This window comes from Saccostrea echinata, unplaced genomic scaffold (assembly GCF_033153115.1).
Source record: "Saccostrea echinata isolate AGI-Se365-2 ecotype Australia unplaced genomic scaffold, CSIRO_AGI_Sech_v1 ptg000022l, whole genome shotgun sequence".
In the NCBI taxonomy this organism is placed as follows: Eukaryota; Metazoa; Mollusca; class Bivalvia; order Ostreida; family Ostreidae; genus Saccostrea; species Saccostrea echinata.
Genome location: NW_026889771.1, coordinates 15,225,157 through 15,243,242, shown reverse-complemented (window position 1 = coordinate 15,243,242; position 18,086 = coordinate 15,225,157). Strand labels below are relative to the sequence as shown.

The 18,086-nt window shown below is 33.0% G+C and overlaps 2 protein-coding genes across 2 annotated transcripts; one reads left to right on the top strand and one right to left on the bottom strand.

The window, feature by feature from the left end:
- Positions 1 to 2,814: 2,814 nt before the first annotated feature.
- On the bottom strand, positions 2,815 to 5,531 carry LOC133190958 (DNA excision repair protein ERCC-8-like). The gene is made up of 5 exons (XM_061326636.1): positions 5,280 to 5,531; positions 4,921 to 5,146; positions 4,073 to 4,290; positions 3,873 to 3,973; positions 2,815 to 3,598 (listed from the first exon to the last, which is right to left on the bottom strand). Exons 1-5 carry the CDS (start codon positions 5,450 to 5,452, stop codon positions 3,099 to 3,101), a joined length of 1,218 nt encoding a protein of 405 aa, XP_061182620.1. The 5' UTR covers positions 5,453 to 5,531; the 3' UTR covers positions 2,815 to 3,098.
- A 145-nt stretch (positions 5,532 to 5,676) lies between these two features.
- LOC133190957 (RNA 3'-terminal phosphate cyclase-like protein) lies at positions 5,677 to 17,422 on the top strand. The gene is made up of 9 exons (XM_061326634.1): positions 5,677 to 5,838; positions 6,691 to 6,762; positions 7,763 to 7,938; positions 10,101 to 10,175; positions 10,313 to 10,437; positions 10,750 to 10,875; positions 15,081 to 15,240; positions 16,021 to 16,124; positions 16,900 to 17,422. Exons 1-9 carry the CDS (start codon positions 5,709 to 5,711, stop codon positions 17,057 to 17,059), a joined length of 1,128 nt encoding a protein of 375 aa, XP_061182618.1. The 5' UTR covers positions 5,677 to 5,708; the 3' UTR covers positions 17,060 to 17,422.
- The last annotated feature ends 664 nt before the right edge of the window (positions 17,423 to 18,086 follow it).

Here is an 18,086-nt window from a genome sequence, read left to right as displayed (position 1 = left end):
AAAGTATTTTCATGCCCCCGTAATCGAAGATTCGGGGGTATATAGTTTTTGCCCTGTCCATCCGTCTTTCTGTCTGTTTGTCCGTAAAAACTTTAACCTTGTCCATAACTTTTGATTGGTTGGAGCTATGGCTTTCATATTTCACTTGTGTATTCCTCGTGACAAAACCTTCCTTTGGTTACCAACATATTTGACCTCTCTTGACCTTGGAGTTTGACCTTTTTTTGCAAAAATTTACCAAACTTTTACCTTGGCCATAACTTTTGAACAGTTGGTGCTAGGGCTTTCATATTTCACATATGTATTCATCATGACAAGACCTTTCCATGGGTGTAAAATTTTTTTTTACCTTGACCTTAGAGTTAGTACTAGGGCTTTCAAATTTCACACGTATATTCCTTGTGACAAGACCTTCCTTTGGATACCAACAATTTTGACCTTTTGACCTTGGAGTTTGACCTATTTTTGAAAAAAATTTAAAATTGGCCATAACTTTTGAACAGTTGATGCAAGGGCTTTTATATTTTGCAAATGTATTTCTTATGACAAGGAATTTTCCTGTGTACCATTAATTTTGACCTCTTGACTTTGATCTTGGAGTTTAACAACTTTTAGAAAACATTAATCTTGACCATAATTTTTGAATGGTTGGTGCTTGGGTTTTCATATTTACCAGGTATATCCATTGACATAGTCCTTTCTTTGGGTAACAACATTTGATCTCATGACCTTGAAGTTTGACTTGCATTTGAGAAACTTAAACCTTCACCATAAGCTGTCATACGGCGGCATCAGTGTTTCACAAACACATCTTGTTATTATGCTGATGGATGGCGGCATTGGACATTTTAGTGGATTGACAGGACGTTTTAGGAAACATAAGTAATCAGAGATTACATAGCTCACCTCAACAAATGTTGTCTTTAAGTAAGGCAAAGTCCCACATTAAACTAATAGTCTAGAAGTGTACATCTCAAGATGCAAAATGTATGCAATTTTGAACTGATAGGGCCTGCAGTTAATTGGGAATGGATTTATCCAAAAACTTCAAACTATTAACTCATCCAGAATAACTCAAATCCAGCATCTGAAGCAAGTTTAACTGTGTTCATCCCTTGATGCATCATCCATGCAAGATTGGTTCAGATAGACCGTATAGTTTCTTAGTAATGGACCTGATCAATGTAGGTCAAATCTAGCATCCAAAGCAAGTCAAGTAGTGTGCATCCTTAGATGTGTCATCCATGCAAGTTTGGTCAAGGTACGGCAATTGGTTACTTTAGAATGAACTTGCTCCGAAAACTTAACCTAGTCCCTCATCCAGCATCTGAAGCAAGTCCAGAAGTATGCATCCTTAGATGTATCATCCTTGCAAGTTTGGACAACATAGGCTGTATTGTTACTTTAGAATGAACCTACTTCAAAAACTTTTATCTGGTCAGTCATCTGGAAAATGTAGGTCTGATCCAGCATCCCAAGCAAGCCTGGTAGTGTGCATCCTTAGGTGTATCATCCCTGCAAGTTTGGACAACATAGGGCTTATTGTTACTTGGAAATGAGACCTGCTCCAAAACTTTAACCTGCTCTAAAAACATCAATCTGCCCATTCCTTAGCTGAAATTGCAGCATCTGAAACCTTGACTGGTACAATGAAACACACTAGAAGCATTTTCCATGCATCTCTGATTAATGTAGGGCATAGAAATACTTAAAAAGAAAACTCTCCAAAAACTGGGACGCCAACACCGACGGTATCACATAAGCTCCTCCCAACTTTGTTAAGGTGGGCTAAAAAATGGACATTTCAGCGGAAAATGTGTGGACATTAGAGGAATTTAAAATAGGAAGTGGGCATTTTAGTGAGAAATAAACATATATTTCTCCTGTTAACCAGACTGTCTGGTACTGCCTTCTCACCACAGGGGAGGGGGAGGAGGAGAGTAGGGTTTTGAGAAGGATATACATGTAGTTAATCCAAATACAGTTAATACCTAATACTAAGCGGGTTATGTGAATTTTTTCTGCAATGATTGCAACTCTTGATCATGCATTAACACAAAAAGAAAGACTTTTATTATTTTTTGAGTCTGTAAAAATAATCATGCATAGTAGGTTTATATACGTAAAATATTGAATTATTGATTTGTACATCATGGTATGTTTCATTGTTGTTAAAGAACCCACTGATTAAGAAATCTTTCATACAGGTGGCCTTGAAAAACCAGTTCTAACTAGTTTAGTGGTAATGGATTGATAAAGGGAAGTCGTGTTCATAAGAAAGAGAGAAAATATTCAGTGGATGTAAACATAGTTGATTCAATTTCAGTATCTTGATATACATGTACCTACCTATTAAAAAAGTATTCCTTCATGAACTTCAGATTTTCCTCTGTTCTTTTAAAAAATACACAAAAACAGTAATGTTTTCCAAAGAATTTTGAATACTTGTAAATTATTTGATACATGAGTATTATGGGGACAATAAAAGTTTTGCGAAGCATGTAAAATACACACCTTTATAGCAAATGAAATGGAATCATTTTTATCAATTGCTCAGATTCAAACCATGAAGCATTTTTTTCTCATTTGCAAAATATTGAAAGGTGTGGTGTTAAAAAATATTGTATTGGTGCTTCTCTAAATATATTTTCATCAAAGTTAAGTCAAAACTAAATAGGACAATGGCAATGAAATAATTTTCTTCCTTATCTTAGCTACATGTAGTTACTCAAATGCTGAATCACCAAAGGGGAATACTAAACCAAAAGAAAAGAATAATTTGTTGCATTGAGTAGTATTTATTGCACCTAATTCATTGGTTTAATATCATGAATATGGCACAACAATATCTACACAAACAGTTTTGTGATGTTACAGAGTATTCATTTTTAAAAATATTAAAAAAAAAATTCTCTGTAGAACTTCGTAGTCCAATGGAAACTTGTCAACTGAAATGTCTGAGCTCAGTGTCTTCCTGTTGAATCTAATTTCTCTTATATTCCATTTTGTCCATGGAAAGACTTAGATTTCTTACTGTGCAAAGGCTTGGGGCTGCCTTATATGAAATATCTTCACAATTTTACTCTTACTTTCTACTTTCAAGTTTCTTCATCACTACTCCATGCATCAGCAGTAGCTGCTATTCTACTCACAAAATTTCTGGTGTTAGTTTGCTTCTTAGAACTGTGTTCCTTAAGATGGTTGTCAAAAGCTCCATCTGATTCCGGCTCCCATACCAGGACATTACGATCGTTTCCTCCACTGTACAACTCCTGATAATCCGGATGGAACACACAGCAGTTGGCCTGTTGAAGATGTCCACGGAGTGTGTCAATTTTCCTTCCTGTAAACATCTCGTACACCTGTATGTTACAGTACTCATCCGGAATGTAAATCAAATCTGATTTACACCAGCAAGAAACTGCAAATTGTAAGGATTTTCTTGTCTCGTTCTGAATTTTTCCAAAATTTACTAAGGTGTTTCTTCCTGTATCAATGTTCCATAGTCTTATTCTGTTGTCTGTACCAGATGTCACCAAATAGAGTCCATCCATTGTAAAGGACATGCCATTTACATAGCCACTGTGTGCCGTGCAAGCTTTAAAGGAAAAAACAAGTAAAATGTACTCCATTTCAATCTATTCATCAAACATTTGAAATCTTGCACAAAATTGAATTTTCATGTTGGTTACTTTTTATCTCATGGTAAGAGATGGATCATGTTTTGGATGTTATATAAGACTACACTTGGATATATAAGATGTGTAACAAGGAGAAAATATGACAGATTGGACAAGGATGTAAACTCAGACCCTCTGAACTTTAGCTCTTCCAAAAGCTTCAAGTAAGAAACATAAGTGTTGAAAACTTACCACTAAGTAAAGTTGGAACTTCCTGTCCATTGAATTGGTCTAGACTCATTAATGAACCCTTTGAACTTCTAATATCCCATAAATGTACCCTGTTGTCTTCACTTAAAATAAAAATGAAACAATAAAAGTTTAAGATGGAATGAAATACAATGTACCAGTATCATCATCATCATAAAATTAATGGATATTTTGATACTGACCTGCCTGATGCCAGAAGGAATTCATTTTTGGTTGACCATTTTACTGCCAGGATTGACTTTTTATGGCCCTTGAGCATGTGTGTTGCAGATCCAGACTTCAGGTCCACTAACTTCAGGGTAGAACTGTGACACCCCACAGCCACTAAACAGTGTGATGTAGCTACAGGAGACATGTGATGACTGTACACGATACCACTGAACTCATACTCATCTGCTGGCTGATTTTAAATGAAAGAATGAATCAATTATAGACACTAAACATTTAAATATAAATACATGTATATATTTTATATTTAAATATAAAATGTGCAAGATTTAGTGGGAAACAGAAGATTGGAGATTTAGCTTTTCCTTACTGAATTACACAAATGCACCATTTTTGCACTCCTCCTTCAAAGATATTACATTATACACAGTCCTTCGGATCACTTTAGATCTTACTGACGTACAGGGGATGTTTAAAAAATAAAGGTGTGGAACTTCTCAGATAGGGTACTAAATGGGCCCAAGCTAGTTTCTAGTTAAAAAAATGGAAAAAACTTTGCAATTGATTTCATTATATCATGGGAATTAAGCAGAATTTAGGAATGAACTAGGGTTCTAATGTAGAAATTTTTATAGATGGATAGATATGAAAAGGATTTAAAACATAAAATCATTTTGTTTATTAGTATAATTTACTTTACCTACAAAATTGGGTACCCTTAGTCCTTATTTGTGAAGTCTCGGGTTTACTTTTACATACCCCCAATATGTCCTGTGCATCATGTTATAAAACCTAATGCTTAAATTTTTTTCTCTCTCTTCCCTCTCTCTCAATATTTTGTTTTAAATAAAAGATAATTTACCTTCATACTATTGGTGTCCCATATTTTAAGAGCCTTGTCTGTTCCACTTGAAAGAAACATTCCACTGTCCAAAGGGTACCACTGGACAGTTTCCACACTATGTTTGTGTTTATATGGACTAGAGCGACTGATGTTGCAAATTGCTTTGGTGGTGTGCTTCACCTGACCAGAGTGGTTTGTTAGATCATGTATATGAATGGTTCCAGCAACTGTCCCTGACAGCAAACTGTTTAAAAAAAATGGACAATAAAATATTTAATTTTTGTAGGTAATTTTTACATGATTGTGATAAAATGCTTAACATGTTCGTTTTGTGTGTGTGTGTGTATGTGTATTGACGAGTGCACATTTAAACTTACTATCTAGCTTCAACTGGATCTATATCAAGTGAATTAATTCCACCATAAAACACAGATTCCACGTCCCTGTGTTTGCTCAGTTCTAATGAGTACGCTCGCTTTGTTGATTCTGTACGTCTCAAGATAACAGGGTCATCGATACCATTTTCTCTGGCTTTCAGGAACTTCAACATATCTATAGTTTATCACTAAATTTTCACAAGACTGTTTCTGTGGGTTATGCAATACATACACTTCAAATCTGTCATGTTACGAGGGCAAAGAAAAAAGTGCTGATCCAATGTGAAAGTAGAACTCTTCTGTCATAGAAGTTAGTTTACGTCTATATTCAGTACTTGGTCATCTGTGCACTTCATATAAGGTGCTTACATTGAATTACATTGAAGATAGTATTTAGCATTGACAAACACGTGTTGTCAACAAAAAAATATGAGTGGAAATACGGTTACTTTTGAAGGTTGTAATTACTTTAGACAGCGATTAATTTTATCAACTCTTAGCGGGAAAACATTAAGAATCAAGAAAATTAGATCGAAAGACGATGATCCAGGTTTAAAAGGTTTGTTGCATAATTTGAGTTTTGGGAGACTTACTATGTTTACGTTCTTTTTTTTTTTTAATTCAACACCTTGATAACTTGACATAATCTGACAGACTATTCCAGACATATTTTTATTTGCGTGAAATATTACTTTCGAAGATAAAGTTTACTTCTTGATTTGCTTAATTTCAAACTATGGCCTCTTAAGTCACATTTGGTTATTTCATTATTTGAAACGTATCACTTGTTCTATTGTCATACAGTCCTGTTATTATCTTAATGTATCAAGTACGTCTCCCCTTTGCTAGAACGTCAAGACATTAAAATTATATTGTCCTATGGACCCGGTTTAACAATAAAATCACAGGCACTTTTTTTTTTAAATTAAATTTTTAACCCATAATACAAGGTATCTAACTCCAAATAACATGGAGTGTCCTGACCTCCCAAGAATCACAGTTATTTACACTTTCAGAGAAAATGCATTAGCAAACTGTTTAAAACTGTTCTCTTCTACAATAATTGATCTACAAAACCAGTATACTGGCATGCTTGCATGTCTCTATTACCTTTTTTTCTCTGTAAACTGTATCCAAACTCTGCTGGAAAATTTATCTCACACCATGATGATTTCAACATGATCAAAACAATTGCCAAGTTTGGGGATTGAAAATGAATAAAGATCTCCTATTATTATGTCCTCCAATGAATCTCAAATTTCTGTGATTTAAAGAAATCTTAGCTCAAAGTCCTGACAGTGTGACATGGTTTTTACATTTTAATCCTTGCAAATAAATGAAATTTGTTGCAAAAAAATCCTGGGGACTTCTTATGTTTATATGTGTTTATTTTTTTCTCTCCATTTTCCAGATTTTGAAGCAAGTTTTATTCGCCTTATTGACAAACTGACAAATGGCTCTAACATTATTGTAAATGAAACAGGTATGTGTTTATTAGAGACATTTTAATTTTTCTGCATCATTTCTCCCATGTTATTATTTACCTGTTTAATTTGTTTTGATGATATTTCAATTACTAGTAGCAATGGGCCTCAGCACTCATATTTAATGTACCATTTTTACATTGTTGCATCAGTTTAACTTTCTGAAAAGGTATACCAGTGTTAAATATTGAATTTATATATATTTATATATTACTCTCTATTTGCTTTATTATACCTTCCACTTGAAAAGCAGGGGTATATAGTGATGGTGGTGTCCATCGATTGGGTATAGCCATCCCTTATCTGCATCTCCTCTTATACCACTGAAAGAAATTTAGTGAGACTTTCATAGAATCCTTATTACATGGTGCCATTGTGCACTTTCTATTTTGCATTTCAATTGGACACATATTTGGGGTTTACAATAGCAATATAGACATGATAGACATTGCCATTCTTCCTATAATAATGGGGGTACCAATCTCTTATCAGCAACTCTGAATAAAATTTAATGAGACTTTCACAGAATCCTTATTACATTAGTGCCATTGTGCACCTCCTAATTTTGCCTTTTGATTGGACAAAAGGGGTGAAAAGGATATTAGGAGTTTCCCATAGCAAAACACGGACCCTGCCATTCTTTCTATAATATTGGGGGTACCTTTCTATTATCAGCATTGAACTCCTGCTATACCACTGAATAAAATTTAACAAGACTCTCACAGAATCTTTCTTACATAGTGCCATTGTGCATTTCTTATTTATTGTTTTGATCAGACAGATATTTGGGGTTTCTCTAAGCAAAACATAGACTTTGCCATCATATGATCTCTTATGTAAGGAAGGGTATCATTTTGTGAGCTCAGTGCTCATAATACCTTTATATAAATTTAATTACCAGGTATGAAGTTAGTTACAATATTTCAATTATAATGTTTGTGTTTTTCTAGACATGACTTGACATAATGTATTTTTAAGATTTAATTTTATGTTTCCTAGGTACAAGTATTTTATACCAGCCAGGATTATTGGTAGGAGGTAAAATAGAGCATGATTGTAATATACAGCGCAGCATAGGCTATTACCTGGAAGGTTTAATATGCTTAGCTCCTTTTACAAAGAAACCAATTGAAGCAGTTTTAAAAGGAGTCACCAATGACCAAATTGATCCATCAGTAAGTTTTTTTTTAATTAAATAGTAACTTATACTATCTGCAACTTTTCAGCATCAAAATGCAAGTATTCTTCAGTAATCATAGTATGCCCAATTAGCTGTGATAACTCAAACATCTTTCAGCAATACTGTAGGTTTTTTTAATATACAGAAAGAATTTAATATTGCATAATTTTGTGAGAAGCACAACTCACAAAATAAAATAAATCTTTCACATTAGTTAGTTGCTGATATGCATGTTAAAACATTCATGAATTCATGGTCTTTATGAGTCATTTTGTGATATTAAGTACCCTTGTAAGATAACTAAATAAAGAATCTACAGTAGTCTTTACAGTTATTTTAAGGAAGAACTTGGTATTTTTTGTTCATCTTATCTAGTAAAGGCTGTTTAATGCTTTCTAGAGTGTTTGGTATTTGATTGTCTTGGTACATGTCATGTGTGGTCTTTAGCCTGTAAGTCTTTTGCCTTGTTATGTCTGCTATTATCTGTAAACTTTTAAGGTTTACATCATTCTCCCTAGAACCACTGAGGAAACACAAAAGAAAACTTGCAAAACAATTATTGTTCATGAAAGTGTATGAATTTCTGTTTAATGCTACAAAATGGACAAAAGTTCATGAAATGAAAGAAAATTAAGCAATAAAATGCTTTGTTTGTTAATGTGGGAATTAATGGCTGCAACTGTTGCAGAAAAAAAAACTGAACCCAGATTTTGTAAATATTTTCAGCAGTGGTTGCAACCATTAACAAAGAAAGCATTTTTAGGGCCCCGCAAGGATTTGCGGGTGCCCTATAGTAATCACTCTGTCTGTCTGTCTGTCCATCTGTCTGTCCATCTGTCATTCTTCCGTCCACAAATTTTCTGTTTTTTTCTAATAACTTTTTTTTAAGGTTGACCAATTAACTTCAAATTTTGTATGTTGGTTGAATAGGCAGTAAGACATATTTTGATGCTAAGTTTTGTTCTCTATGTCATCCGGTTTGGAGCTGGGGTGGTGGGATAGATTCCTTAACTTTATATAAGAGTGAATAGGCAAAGAGAGATAAGTGCTGAGAATGTTCCTATTGTAAACTAGGAAAGGCTGCAATGAGTTTCTTGGGATTAATTAACTTTCCTCTTGAAGAAAATCCAAAGCATTTATCTTTATCTGCCACATTGAGATTAATTAACACCTCTGTCTGCAAATGAAGTTTGTTTTGAAGTTAAGGTCAATTCTGAATGATGTTTACACTCTCTGAAATGTGGATTTAAATAATGTTCATACTTTATTTTCTATTTTGGTAAAATACACAATGAGTTATGATTTTATTGAATTCTAAAAATAAGATATAGATAAAGATATCTTTTTTATTATTTTTTTTTCTTTTTTTTCTGCCTGTAAATTCAAGCATACTATTTATTTTAACAGGTATTCAGATAATAACCTCATTCTATCATTGTTGAAAAAGTTCTTATTGTAAACTTAGAAGAAAAGGTTGAGAGAGCAGTATAATTAATCCCCTGGGTTTGATTATCTTGCTGCTTGCAGAAAATTGGTTATCTTTCTGTCACTTTAAGTTTGATTAACACCTTTATCTGCAACTGATGTTTGTTTTGAAGTTAAGGTCAAGCCTGGGTGATATTTGCATTCACTGAAGGCTGGCATTTTAGAAAACACATGCTTCATTCTTCTTTAAATATACATTTAATTTAGTTATTATAGATGTATTTTACTGCGTTATGTAAATACAAAGGAACTATTTACAGGTTGTTGGATATTTAGCAAATGCTGTTGCTTATTCTTCTTTATATATTTTTAAATTTTTGTAATCAAGTAAAATTCTCATCCCCTAATCTGCACCCTTATATTTCTACCCCTCGGTGGGGCCCTTGCTGACTGGTCAGATTTCTAGTATTGTTTATATATGTATTCATGTTGTATAAATAATTGTAAGAAGTAGTTTAAGTATGTAAAATATTGTATTATTGTTCTGTATGTCATGATCATGTTTCATTGATGAAACACCCCACTGCCTTGTAAAACTGGTTCTAACTAGTTGAGCATTAATGGATTAGTTAAGGGAAGTGGTTTTCATAATTATAAAAAATAAAGGGGAAATATTCAGTGAATGTAAATATTAATATAGTGTGATAAAATATTTTGGGTTCTATTTTTCAGGTTGATATGATCAAATTATCTACTTTTCCAGTACTGAAAAGATTTTTGGGCACAGATGAGGGTTTAGAACTAAAGGTAGATCTACATTGATCTGTAAATATAAAGAAAAAATAATCCTTCCATAGATTTTTCATTTAATGTGAATTTGAATGAAAAATAAATTCAAAATGTAATTATAAGAAAAAATAGTGAAGAGGACCTTTTTGTTACAGATCGTAAGGAGGGGAGCTGCCCCAGAGGGAGGTGGGGAGGTGACCTTCACTTGTCCTTGTCGACAGAAACTACGACCCTTACTGTTCACAGACCCAGGAAAGATCAAAAGAATAAGAGGCATAGCGTATCCTTCAAGAAATAAAATGTACAGAAAAACATGTTTTAGTAATGTTTTACATTTATTAAAAGAAACTTTTATTAAGGATTCATATGCATGGGTTTAAGATCAGTCATACTCAGCCAAGAAAAATGTTAATGGTTGACAGTGCTTTCTATTTTAATAAAACTTGTACCATCATTGATGTTGAAATAAGGAGTAATTTGACTACTTTAGATCCTGTAGGACCTCAAATCCAGAATTTTTCTTTGATTTTTTACTTATTACTTCTTTGCAATATATCATGTAATATTTAAGATACTCCTTAGCAAATCTCAGCTGGGCTGTGAGAGTCGCACCTGTTGTGACAAACCGAATAGTGGACTCTGCCAGGAGCATACTGAATAAGTTTATACCAGATATCTACATATACACTGACCATTACAAAGGGGGCCAGTCAGGAAAGTAAGTTATATCAGATATCTACATATACACTGACCTTTACAAAAGAGTGTCAGTCAGGAAAGTAGGTTTATATCAGATATCTACATGTACACTGACCATTACAAAGAGTGTCAGTCAGGAAAGTAAGTTTATATCAGATATCTACATATACACTGACCATTACAAAGGGGGCCAGTCAGGAAAGTAAGTAATCTCAGATATCTACATATATACTGACCATTACAAAGCAGGCCTGTAGGAAGCAATTTGGGGGGGGGGGGGGCACAGCCATACATTTTCAGTTGAGGGGGCACTATCAACTACCAAAAATTCCTTGACAAGCAAAAAAAAGAAAAAAAAAAGGTCATCAGACAGCATATATTATCTATGTTTACTATAGAAATCTGTATATCAGCAAAATTATTGGGGGGCACAGCCAGTCAGGAAAATAGGTTTATATCAGATATCTACACAAATACTGACCATTACAAAGAAGGTCAGTCAAGAAATAAGTTTATATCAGATATCTACACAAATACTGACAATTATAAAGGGAGCCAGTCAGGAAAATAAGTTTATATCAGATATCTACATATACACTGACCATTATAAAGAGGGTCAGTCAGGAAAGTAGGTTTATATCAGATATCTACATATACACTGACCATTACAAAGAGTGTCAGTCAGGAAAATAGGTTAATATCAGATATCTCCACAAATTCTGACCATTACAAAGAGGGTCAGTCAGGAAAATAGGTTTATATCAGATCTCTACACAAATACTTACCATTACGAAGAAGGTCAGTCAGGAAATAAGTTTATATCAGATATCTACATAAATACTGACCATTATAAAGAGAGCAAGTCAGGAAAGTAGGTTTATATCAGATCTCTACAAAAATACTGACCATTTCAAAGAGGATCAGTCAGGAAAGTAGGTTTATATCAGCTATCTACACAAATACTGACCATTACAAAGAGGGTCAGTCAGGATAATAGGTTTATATCAGATATCTACATTCACACTGACCATTACAAAGAGGATCAGTCAGGAAAATAAGTTTATATCAGATATCTACATATACACTGACCATTATAAAGAGGGTCAGTCAGGAAAGTAGGTTTATATCAGATATCTACATATACACTGACCATTTTGAAGAGTGCCAGTCAGGAAAATAAGTTTATATCAGATATCTACATAAATACTGACCATTATAAAGAGAGCAAGTCAGGAAAGTAGGTTTATATCAGATATCTACAAAAATACTGACCATTTCAAAGAGGATCAGTCAGGAAAGTAGGTTTATATCAGATATCTACATATACACTGACCATTACAAAGAGTGTCAGTCAGAAAAAGTAGGCTTATATCAGATATCTACACAAATACTGACCATTACAAAGAGGGTCAGTCAGGAAAGTAGGTTTATATCAGATATCTACCTACATACACTTTCCATTATAAAGAGGGTCAGTCAGGAAAGTAGGTTTATATCAGATATCTACATATAATGTGGAATCATTTTAATTCATGGGTGTTAATGTTCTTGGGCAAGCAAAATTTTTACTTGTTCATGGGGACATAATTTTGTTGGTTACTCGTTTATATGTTAAATTGGATATATGTTAGATTCCTGAATGGGTATGTTTACAAAAAATTTGTGGGATTGTAAATTCATGGGTAAGGGTGACCCATGAAATCCATGAACATGGGTCCCCCACGACCGATGATGATTCCACAGTATACAATTATAAAGGGAGCTAGTCAGAAAAGTAAGTTTATGTCATCTCAAAGAAAATTTAAATTGTGTCAGTATATATATATATAGTAGGGATGTCAACGAATATTCGAACATTCGAATATTCATTCGATGAATTGATATTCCAATATAAATTCAAGATTCGAATATTCGGTGTTTTACAGATTTCGTGAAAAGAAATAGTGATTAATAAATTTTGATTAAATGAAAACCTTCTTAGAATGTCTAAAAGACATGAATAGTATACTTATCAAAATAGATTTAATTGATCATTGAATGAGTATCTGATAGAATTAGTCTGTAACTACATTGTAATATTGTAAAGGGCTCAATTTCAAAATGAATGTGTAAATTACTTGATTATCTCGGGTTGTACATACGTGTAATCCTGAATTTTATATTCATTATCGGTAACTTAATTAATTACCTAGGAAAAGTGTCTATGGAAATATTTGTTTATATTTTAAAAATATTTTATCAAAGATTTTAATCATATCTCTTATTAGACTGATAATTGTAATTAATTACACGTATTGAAATCTAAACAGTATACGACTATCCTGCCTTTGGTAAGACGATTGGTTCCTCAGTTGGAGCTACTATAAATTTATTAAATTATTAAATTTGTTAAAATCATATTTTCTACATTTAAATCAATTATTTATTTCAAACATTGACAAATATCAAATGGAATTTCTTATTGTACATCTACAAAAGCCTTCACACAATTTTACTCCAATATTAGAATACCTACGCAAAACCTTTCATGGGAGTAGGATCATGCATATTTAAAATAAACCAGATTTTATTTATTTTATCGAATATTCGAATATATTCGAATACTTTCATTGAATATTCGAATATGAATTATTGACAAAATTGACACCCCTAATATATAGAATGTCACATTGCTTTCCTCACTGCTAGGTTAGGAACATAGGAAACAACCAATTGATAAGTCTCTTTGATTTGCTATTTTCTTTACCTTAAATATAATTTTATCAAATATACGTGCTCAAAAAGATAATTACCTGACTGGACCTTTCTTAATCTTTATTACTTATGGTACATAGTATTCATTGACTGGTTCAGGTCAACTTGTGTATGCAGTAATCAGACATTTTAGGGCCCCGCAAGGATTTGCGGGTGCCCTATAGTAATCACTCTGTCTGTCTGTCTGTCTGTCCATCTGTCTGTCTAGCTGTCCGTCCGTCTGTCATTCTTCCGTCCACAAATTTTCTGTTTTTTTCTAATAACTTTTTTTGTAGTTGACCAATTAAGTTCAAATTTGGTATGTTGGTTGAAGAGGCAGTAAGACACATTTTGATGCTAAGTTTGGTTCTCTATGTCATCCAGTTTGGGGCTGGGGTGGTGGGGTAGATTCCTTAACTTTACATGAGAATGAATGCCAGGGCAAAGAGAGATAACTGCTGAGAATGTTCCTATTGTAAACTATGAAAGCTGCAACTAGTCCCATGGGATTAATTAACTTTCCTCTTGAAGAAAATCCAAAGCATTATCTGCTGCTGTCAAATTGAGATTAATTAACACCTCTGTCTGCAAATGAAGTTTGTTTTGAAGTTAAGGTCAATTCTGGATGGTGTTTACATTTTCTGATATATGGATTTAAATAATGTTCATACTTTATTTTGGTAAAATATACAATGAGTTATGAATTTATTGAATTCTAAAAACAAGATATAAAGATATGTTTTTTTTTTATTTTTTACTTTTTATTTATTTATTTTATTTATTTATTCAATTTTTTTTGTCTGCTGTATGTAAATTCAAGAATACTATTAATTTTAACGGGTAGTCCAATAATAAACTCATTCTATCATTACTGAAAGAGTTCTTATTGTAAACTTGGAAGAAAAGGATGAGAGAGCAGTACAATTAATCCCTTGGGATAAATTATCTTGACTGGGGCAGAAATTTTCTAGGCTTATCTTTATTTGTCATTTTAAGATAAATTAACTTTTGTCTGCAACTGATGTTTGTTTTGAAGTTAAGGTCAAGTCTGGGTGATATTTGTATTCACTGAAGGCTGGCATTTTATAAAACACATGCTTTATTCTTGTTTCAATATACATTTAATTGAGTTATTATAGATATGTTTTTTACTGCCTTACTGGTATGTAAATACAGGGATACTCTTTACAGGTTGTTGGATATTTAGGAATTATCTTGAAATTTTATAAATACAGTTGTTATTGCATATTCTCCTTCATATATTTTTAAATTTTTGTAATCAATTAAAATTCTCATTCTGTAAGCTGCACCCTTATATTTCTACCCCTCGGCGGGGCCCTTGCTGACTGGTCAGTTTTCTAGTTATAATAAGTGAAGGAATGTAAAATTCTCAAGATTTTTGAAATGCTGTTTGCAATGCAGACTTTCTTTTGCCTTTCATTATTCTGAGTTTATGTATCACTCATTACTTTCTATATTATTTATAAACAGATCCCCTGGCTTTGGTTTGACATTAGTGGCAGAGACAACTAATGGAGTATTTCTTTGTGCAGAAACCTCCTCAAATCCTAAAGGATCAGAAAAAGGACCCTCTGTTCCAGAGGATATTGGGAAAGAGGCTGCAAAACTACTTCTAGAGGAAATATATAAGGTGATCAGGCATGGAGAATAGGATTATACAAATACTGTAAAAAAATGTTATGAAGCATTGCAGGAATCCTTGTCTGCCAAGAAATGTTAATAATTTAATCAAGACAATTCATACACTAGCTTCCTCAACTAAGAAATCAAATCCCACAATTAAACTATAGTTTTTCCTCAAGCCATGAAAATTTAACCCCACAAAAGTGAGTGATTTTACAGGTTGATAATTTTTGGTGGTAAGCAAAATAATATTTTTCTAACCCAATATTGTAAAATAAATTATCAATTGAAATATAATATGTATGGATACATTATATATACATGTATGTTGGTTGTCCCTAGTGATTCCCATTAACAGTGTTTTTTTGTGTATTTGTACAAGATTTGATTTACCAGTATATCACGCAAAACATATCAATTTTTCATTGATTGTTTCTTATAATTTTAATTGTTTGGTATGTCTCATTAAATCAGGACCTACAAATCAAGTTTTAATTTCCTGTTCCTGTTCCTTGAGACATTTTTACATAAGTTATGGCCCTTAGACTTTGAAAATGTCTCATTATTTACCGTTTTCCTGACTTTTTTTGCTGTCCTTGTAACTGATCACCATTTACATACATCGTAAATCTGTTGTGACATAAACAACTGATTCCAAAAAAACAAAAGCCGCAATATAATACAAGTATTACAGTTTTATACAATAATGAAATAGTTTATTGTCTTCAACTTTAACAGTGTATTTTCTTAGAAAAACTAAAGTAGCTTTCATGTTTTTTCATTGTAGGGGGGATGTGTTGATTCCACCAATCAAAGCATGACTGCATTATTTATGGTCCTAGGTCAACAGAATGTCTCCAAAGTTCAGACAGGTTCCCTAACACCATACACGTAAGTTTGTACATTTTAATAAAATACTGTCATGTTTTTGTTTATCTAACAAGTATCTTTTTCTTGTCAATACATGTGAATTTTATGTTACTGTGGAATCATTGTAAGTCAGATGGTCAATGTTGATGGGCAACCAAGATTTATACTGGTTTGTTGGGCTGTAATTTTGAAGTAGCCTTGTTTTTACAGAAGATTTTATTAGTTACATAGTTTTTTAGTGACAGGGTACGGGATGATACCTGGTTAGTAAATTTCATACCTGGCGAGGCGAAGCCGAGCCAGGTATGGAATTTACTAACCAGGTATCATCCCGTACCCTGTCACTACAAAACTATGTAACGAATTTACCCCACCGATAAAATATTTATGCATCGTCTGTGGTTTGTAAAATTGTTTTTCTCTCTATATATATGTTTCATCACTCATACAATGCCTATTATGACGTCACGTTGTGTGACGTTATGTTGTTTTGCGAGTGTTACGTACTGACAGTTTTGAAGACTTTCAGTAAAGGGAGAAAAAGGTTCCATCTTCGTTACTTACATTAGTTAACTGTAACATTGTCAACAGACACTCGGCAAATCGCGTGAACTCGAGTTGTTCGAACAATACAAAAGAACGATAACTCCGTATCGACCATGTATTGATTTTCAAGCGACTAAGTATAAGTAATACACCCCCTTCACGTGACAGACTTCAACCAATCGTAAGCCAGGATTTCATCGAAAAATCAACAGAGGTGGGGTAAAATAATTTACATGTATGTCACTTGTAGAATCCAGTTTTTGAGGCACATCTATGATTTCTTTGATGTGATGTTCAAAGTGGAACCACAGCAGATTCCTGAGGAGGAGGAATTAAGGATGGGAGGAGAGAAACTCCTCATGACTTGTGTGGGAGTGGGCTACTCAAATGTCAGCAAAGCTGTCAGCTGATGATTCTCATGTGCATAGATATTTATAACTGAGTACCGGTACCCACAATTTTATTTCGAGCAAGAAACTTGTTCTCAGATGTATTCCAAGAAGCCAACCAGCCTGACTGGAAGTGATTCAAGGCAACGTTTATAACCCTATATAGGAAAAAAGATTTTATTCTGACATTTTGTTTCATCAAAATCTTTTATGTCTTATATATATTGCACATAAGTGTGAATGCTAAGAGGTCAGTTTCTCTTACATGTAAGAAGTGTACATGTATTTACTTTCTAGGTTCAGAGAAAAAATAAAATGTGTTGCAAAATAATGTTTATGCATACTGTATGAGGGTGTAAAATAATGAGAATGTAAACTTAAATAATAATAAATGCAGCTGACAGATATTGTATTTATCTTATATGTTTATAACATATTTTATAATGAATCAAAATTGGGAAAGTGGCAGACTTAAAAGGTAAGGGACAATTGGCAGTTTGTTTCTTGCATTGTGATATAGCAGGTTTCTTTAGCAGGTGTAAAATTTAGTGTATTGCATGCTTAAAAGTATGCCAATAATTTTGATGGAACACAGTGTAGCATGAAGGTGCAAACATAAAATAATTTGGTACTGATGAAGAGAAAGGTGCTTCAGGTACCTTAGATATGTAATTTTATCTTCAATTAAGTTAAGCCTTCAGTATTTACGAAAGAGTTCAGAAAAATTTAATGTTTAATAAAAGACTGATCAAAATTATTTTTTATGTAAGTGCACAAATTTAGCGATGAAAATTTTAGCAGGCTACTACCAAACTACTAAAATATGCCAAAGTTGGCACCCCACAAAAAAATCCCTCTGTACTCATTTAAAAAAATGATTGTCTCATTGCATAAAGGCAAATTCATTTTTGCATAAATTATACTGTTATTTTGGTATTTATAAGCGAGTCTAAAACAAGTCCTTCATAAATTTTCATTATTGTTGTGTATAATCTTTAATGATATAAACGTACATGAGAATGAAATTTTTATGAAAAGACAACCTCGT